The following is a 6,769-nucleotide window of genomic DNA, read 5'->3' as shown; positions in this document are numbered from 1 at the left end:
TGGTGCACAGGATCAGCCTGGGTGTGTCTGGATTACAGGTGAGCTGTCACAACCAAGTTTCCGACAGAAACCCTAAAATCAGCTCATTTGCTTTGTGGTATACGTCTTCCTCCTAAAAGCTACATAAACAAAATGACCCAGTGAAAAAACTTTGAAAAGAGAGATTTCAGTTATTTGATGTTTCATTTTCCAGTGGGAATACAGATATAAAAGCCAGGGCCTCTTCCCACAGATTCAATTACCTGACTCTCCCACAAGAAAGACACCACTTCACAGGGGCAAGCAATTCCAGGAGATAAATGTCCACCAAGGTGTTTATTAAAATACAAGTTCTTATACAAACGTCTAACTAAATACTGACTCCATGGTGTTTCAGTTATTACCTGAAAGGGCTTTGAGAAAGTAGGGAATCCTGTTACTGGATGAAACTAGTGGTCCATCTCGCCTTTCCAATGGCACCAAAGGAAGTTGTAGGGAGAACAGAGGTTAACTGTCAGATACTGTTCAATCAGTAAATTTATCCAAAGTTTGAAAAATACCATGGGGGGTCTTAGGAGTCCCAGTAACCAGTGAATGGGCTATCAACAAACCCACTATAACCACAGACTCCACACAACCCACTCAGGGCGGGGCTACGTGAGAAGTGGGCTACTTTCCCCAGGGCTGGCTTCCTCTTTCCTCGCCTTTCCATCTTGTATCTTCAACCACCTGTGTCACAGGACACATATAAGTAGTTGGGAAGTGTTAAACTCTGACAGTAAAGCAAACGCAGAGTTAAAGGCAAATGTTTAATGACTCACGTTCAAACACAAACTAGTAAATAAAGAACTTTAGGTTCAAAGGGCCAAACCCCCTGCATTTCTGAGACTCTCAATCAGATTCTCACCCTGGTGAGAATTTTCACATCCCACTTTGCTGCCACTAAGTAAGTGGATGTACATTTTTGAGTGTTGATCTACCACTAGAAGATGTGAATTAGGAGACTGAAGGAAAACATTCTGTATCTGTGTACTTAAAACCACCCGCCCAGGAACGGCGGCCAGGCGTCAGTTTCCCATGGGCGGCACGTTCTCGTGGAGGTACTGTAAAGCCAGGTCAGTCCACTTCATCTCTTGCTCTTTGACAGATTCTGTGGTGCCGCCGTTGTCCTGTTCAGGTTCCGGAAGCTCATTCTGAAAAGGTACAATGGACATTTAGAACGACAGCATACTCGGCAGTAACAAACCCCTTAAAACTCAAGAGCACTTAGAATTAAAACCTGTGAGTTCCTAGAAACAGGCAGCAAAATGAACAGAATCGTATCCTAAGGAAAGAGCCAGAATTAAAAAACGTGAGGAGCTATCCCAGGTATCGCTCAGACGTGCCCTGATCCACCTCGTCAGGAGTGATGGCAGTATGACTCTGGTGCTTGTGTAGGAGGCAGTGTGGCTAAGGACACGGGGTTCTGGAAGCCACCGGGATCCAAGCCCGTGACTCCCCATGTGCTGGGCTATGCGGGCAAGGTACTCAGACCCTCGGAGCCTTCGTTTCTTCTTGGGCAGTGGGAGGGAAAAGTGGCCATCACCTCACAGGACTGCTGTGAGGACTAAGTGAGGGGCCTGAAGTCGGGTGCTCAGCACTGTGTGGGGTTATTCAGTGCAAAGAATATTTGCTATCCTTACTGGTGGCTAGAATACTGAAAAGAGCCAGTCCCAAATCTTTTCTCGGGAAGCTGCTTTATAGAATACCACATTGGCCGGCACATTACTTAAGCACAAGAAATGTATTAAAAACCATCCTGTATCCAACCTGCCTATACTATAATGGAGGTTAAATGGGGAGCCCTGAAAATGTAACATAATAGATGAGACTTCCCCCTAGTGGTGGAGCCGGGCAACACAAAACAACACATCCTATCAGCGGTTTTCTTAAAACGGTCCGCCGCGGGCCATACCCAGTGCTGAATCTGGGCTAGTTTCCTTATACATGTATACTTCCAGCTTTATTGAGATTTAACTTACATATAACACTGTGTAGGTTTAAGGCTGTACTACACAACGATGTATAGGTATACACTGAGAAATGATCACTGAATTAAGGTTAATTAACACATCCATCCTCACATAGTTACCATTTTTTTGTATGTGTGGTGAGATCTTTCCATAGTTTCCTTACATTTTGTAAGTACTGCGCCCTAACCGATTGTGCCACTGGAGCTTCCAGCTTACTTATGTTTTAAATTTAACTTTATTATCACTGAAACTCTGCTTTGTACTAGAATTCACTGATACCAATATATTTCTTTTCAGTTATTTGGATTTACTTTTTTTTTTTTAGCGTAGCAAACTATTACCCAATATCCAGACTTAGGATTCCCCACTGGACTCCAATTTGCAGAATATGAATATAATAATTTTTTTCCTTCAAATGTATGATGTTTAATATATATGAAATTATTTACTTACACAATATGTACAAGTATACCTGAATCACATACATCTTGATCTACAAATGTAATACTCAGATTCAAACATACTTGTACAAATTTACTCGAAAGTAAGAATGCATTTGAAGAGAGTTTGGTTTCAATAATTACTTAGAGCTGACAAAGCATAAACGAGTCCTTGGTTAATCAATTATTTAATTCAGAACTTATTTAATTTTATCTGGTTCTAAAATAGAATGTCTTTCATTTGGTCACTACTGTCTCCTGCAATGAATGCCAACATATAAAATTGCATATGTGCTTAGAAAACAAAGTGTCATAAAGTATGGCAAACACAACCATCTCCTATGGTGCACTGCAAAAATGGCCACAATTCTTTGCAGCTGCTCCTCTGAAAAGACAGTTCATTTCTTCACCCTTGGATTGGACTGGCCATGTGACTTGCTGTGGCTCCCAGGAAGCAGCTGCGATGCCATGGGCCAGTTCACAGCCTAGACTCCATGAAGCCTTGCAGTTTCCTCTGATGCTGCCCTTGGAACCCTAAGATGACTATGTGAAGTCTGGGCTAATCTGCTGGATAATGAGACTATGGCCCAGTCAGTTCATCACCCCCGCTCACAGCTTGCTAACTGCCAGACATGTCAAAGTGTCCTGAATCACCCAGCCTGCTGGCTGACTGCAAAACACCAGCAAGTCCAGCAGGAATCATCCGAGCTGGTGAAGATCAGAAGACTCTCTCAATGAGCTACAAAATCATGACATAAATAGCTGTTGTTTCAAGCAACTATAATTTGGGGGTTATTTGTTAGGCAGCAGCAAAAGCTAACTGACATACACGTTGCCTTAGAATCACAAGCCCTGGGGAAAGACAGGGATTAGCAACAGGACCAGGCAACAGCCTGGAAGTCAAATGGAAATTTCCCTCTCTCAACCCCTTCCACACAGACGGTCCCCAAATCCTGCTATTCGCATGTCCAGAATTCAGCAATTCCCCTCCACTCCCTTGCCTTTGTTTAGGTCCTCCTCCCTTGTCTAGACACTGCCCTGTCACCTCCTTCTGTCCTGTCTTTCCTTGGCACATTCTGTAACAATGCTGCTAAACTGATTTTCTAATGTATTTGAGCATGGCAGATTTCGATTTTGAAGACCACTCATTAAAGGATGTCCTCAGGATAAGGGTTAAGCAGGGCATCAAATGCTCCTCTCACAATTGGGTCCAAGACCAACTTTTCTTCCTACCTTACATAAGTACTCTCCATCCATACCGAATGCCTCACCGTCTCCCACAGCCTTTCAAAACTCTGAGCCTTTGCATGTCTATCTCCTCTGCTGGAGGGCCCTTACCTACGCCCACTAAACCTCTGGTCCTCCCTTATGAGCAGATTAAACATTATTTTCTTCCTGAAACGCTTCCTGATGCCCACCAGGCAGCCACTTCTCATACTATGTAGCTGCTCACGACCTGACTTAGACTACTTACTACTACAAATATTTATTGATATACGCTGCCTCTCTAGACCTCGAGGGGCAGAAACTGTATCTTGTGTTTATCCAGTCTTACCGGACAAAGTAGGCTTCAAAGAACTGCTCGTGGAATGAAAGAACCAACAGAATTCCACAGAACAGGAACTGGAGCCTTACAGAGCTAGATGTGAGGTCCAGCTTATCAGCTACCAGCCTTTGGGCAAGTTCTCCTCTTTGATTCTAGTTCCTTCCTATCCAAGGGGGATAACATCACCCCCCTCCCTTGGAGGTTGTTTTAAGGATTAGAGATACTGTATGTCAGATTTCAACCTTGATCCACTGCACGAGACAGATATTCAATAAGTGGAGCTATAATTATTATGCTCTCTCTTTTGACTATTTTTCTAAGAATAAGCTGTGACTTATTCTTTGATATGCATATTAGTCATTGAATATACTATCTCTTATTCTTAACTGAAAGTGGAAGTGAGCTGAATGTCATTTCTCTGTAAGTAAATGTAGCAGCAGTCTGCCTGCAAGCTCTATTTTATTGACAGCTCTTTTCATGGCAGTTGGCATGCTCTCAAGAAAAATTGTCCCTGTTCTTGCTAGGCCTGCATGACATAAATACGATTTTCAATAAGCATTTATTCAAGCAAAATATTTAGATCACTTATTACAAGAGGGTTAACAGACCAGTAACAGGAGAATTTTCCAGATCAGGAAAGAAAAGAGCCTGTTGGTCTCAGTACAAATGAAGAAAAGTCGGTTGTCTTCCGAATTATTTTCCAGGGAACCTAGGATAGTTGTGTGTTCCAAAACGTGAGTTTCTAAAAATGTCAACTGACAAACGACAGGCAGAGGAGAAATGAAGTTTATAGGCCACTGCTTCTTGTTCCTCCTCACCATATGCATTAAACTCTCACTATGTGGCTTACTAGCTTTGGTGTGATGGACAGAACATGGCTCGGAAGCTCTGGGGTTCAGTTCTGGCAGGATCCCTAACTGAGCTGGTCCACCAGCTCTCTGAACCACATTTCTCCTCAAATAAAAAGTTGAACTAAATGCTCTCCAGAGGCTTCTAGAATTAGAAGACTCCCCAGTTTTGATTTCTTTGCCTTACTAGTTTATTTGTCCATTGTCTTACCTCTACTAGGGTCTTTCAGATCATACCTTTAACCCACCACCCTAGCACAAATCATAGCCTACCAGTGGTATTGCAACATCCTCATAAGGCAGCTTGTCTTCTCGCCAAGCATCGTCAATCAAATCCAAGATCCTTCCATCTCTCTGTACCTCACTGTCCATGCTCCTGCAGCAGCTCTGATCTTGCCAGATCTGTAAGCCAAAGAGATTACTTCTTAAACATTAAGATGAATGAGGAGATGATGCAATCAAGCACTTGGCTTCTCCAGGCTTTTTTAGCCTGGATGTGTCTCTTGGCGTAATATCACTCTGCAGAAGACTCATCTCATCTGTCAGCTTACTGTTTATTTGTAAGATCACAGTCCCTCCCAGCTGACTTTCCCAGTCACACACAGATTCCAGCTTTTTGTAAAGTTTTCTCAGATCACTCCAGCTTCAGCACACATTCTGCCCTTGAACCGTTCCTTCTTATCCTTACCTCCACTCAACAAGCTGGCTTTGTAAATGATTGCTCAGGTATTATTGTTTCCAACTGCCAGGTGTAAATTTTGTATCAATGACTCTGCACATCTTTCCCCAATTTGCCCTCAATCTTTTTTCACCTGTTTCTCTTCTAAACACCTCTAACCCTGTTATACTTTCCAGCCTTGGCAGTTAAGGGTCTCCTTGCCCCTTCACTAACACCTACTTTTCCTTCCAAACTCAAAGTTGGGCGTCAGCTCATAGGCTCAACAACCCATTTCCAGAGTTAGGCGCTAAAGTGCCTTCACTCTTAAAAGGCTTTAAAAGCGGAAAGCATCGAGACAATCCAGGACACGGCCGCTGTTCCAAGCACTTGCCACACTCGCCAGAATGAACCATTAACCACTTTCCTGAACAAAACTTTTCTTACACATGTGACTGTCCCAATGCCTGGAATGCTCTGTCTTCCTCCTTTTCCCCCAGCTAACCAGTCTAAGTAACTGCGCTCCCACGTCGCTTCCAGCAAGAGGCCTTCTCTAAGCGCCAGGGAGAGTGCGGTCCCCTCCTCTAAGCGGGTGCCACTGTTCCCCCGGCGCAGTGAACGCTCCCAATCGGGAGCTTCTTACACTGCCCGTCACGTGGTCTTCCCACACACGCGGTGAGTATGTTCCCCGGGGCGGGGGCAGTTTTATTCACCTCAGCTTTTGAGTTCCGTTAACTAATGCAGTTACTTGAACAAAGCTGGAACGCCTTTTCCCTCTCTAGAAATGGCCCTCGCAGGCCACCACCATCCGTACAGACGTAGGAGGCCGCCCCACGGCTGCTGCTTCCGCCCAGAGGCGGGATATACCAAATGCGGAAGCGGGGGATGCGCAGGACCGCCGAGCAAGTCCCTCTCCATTCCGCCCGACGTGCGATAAGAGAAGTGGTTACGAGGATGAGGTGAAAACGACGGCCTCGGCAAAGAGGAGCGGCAGAAGCCCGAACGCGCGCCCCTCCAAGACTTAGCCTAGAGGTGCGGGAAAACCTTACCAGCACCCGGCCCAGCACGGCTCCCGCGTTCTCCGGGCCACACCCTCAGCGTCACGTGACCCGCACGCCTTCTCCCCGATCCCCGGATGTGGGTGAGCCCATTTGCGGGCGCGGAGGGGGGAGTCAGGGAGGACGCTTCAATTAAAAGTGAAGGGGCAGGGGTGGAACGAACGTGCCAACGACGGAGGCGGAACGTCAGGTTGGCGGTGACGCGCGTGCGCGCCCCCGGCCGGAGGTAAC

General features: G+C 45.4%; 2 protein-coding genes across 7 annotated transcripts in view; one reads left to right on the top strand and one right to left on the bottom strand.

Annotated features, from left to right (window-relative positions):
- Positions 1–774: 774 nt before the first annotated feature.
- On the bottom strand, positions 775–6,685 carry ANAPC13 (anaphase promoting complex subunit 13). 5 transcript variants are annotated; one of them, XM_045511208.2, is made up of 3 exons: positions 6,530–6,685; positions 5,099–5,227; positions 775–1,172 (listed from the first exon to the last, which is right to left on the bottom strand). In XM_045511208.2, the coding sequence occupies exons 2-3, from the start codon at positions 5,195–5,197 to the stop codon at positions 1,047–1,049; spliced, it is 225 nt and encodes a 74-aa protein (XP_045367164.1). In that variant the 5' UTR covers positions 5,198–5,227; positions 6,530–6,685; the 3' UTR covers positions 775–1,046. The 5 variants fall into 5 exon arrangements, with proteins under 5 accessions (XP_045367164.1, XP_010946011.1, XP_045367168.1 ...); XM_010947709.3 differs by lacking the exon at positions 6,530–6,685 and adding an exon at positions 6,194–6,359; XM_045511212.2 differs by lacking the exon at positions 6,530–6,685 and adding an exon at positions 5,986–6,119.
- CEP63 (centrosomal protein 63) overlaps positions 6,466–6,769 on the top strand; it is a 64,837-nt gene continuing 64,533 nt past the window's right edge. The window contains exon 1 of one of the 2 annotated variants that reach the window (XM_045511200.2): positions 6,466–6,621. The gene's annotated coding sequence lies outside the window, so the exon portion shown is untranslated. Of the gene's footprint in view, positions 6,622–6,643; positions 6,765–6,769 lie in introns of those variants that run through there. The other variant, XM_045511201.2, reaches the window with a different exon arrangement.

Source organism: Camelus bactrianus, chromosome 1, assembly GCF_048773025.1.
Source record: "Camelus bactrianus isolate YW-2024 breed Bactrian camel chromosome 1, ASM4877302v1, whole genome shotgun sequence".
Taxonomy (NCBI): domain Eukaryota; kingdom Metazoa; phylum Chordata; class Mammalia; order Artiodactyla; family Camelidae; genus Camelus; species Camelus bactrianus.
This window is presented reverse-complemented; position numbering and strand designations above follow the sequence as displayed.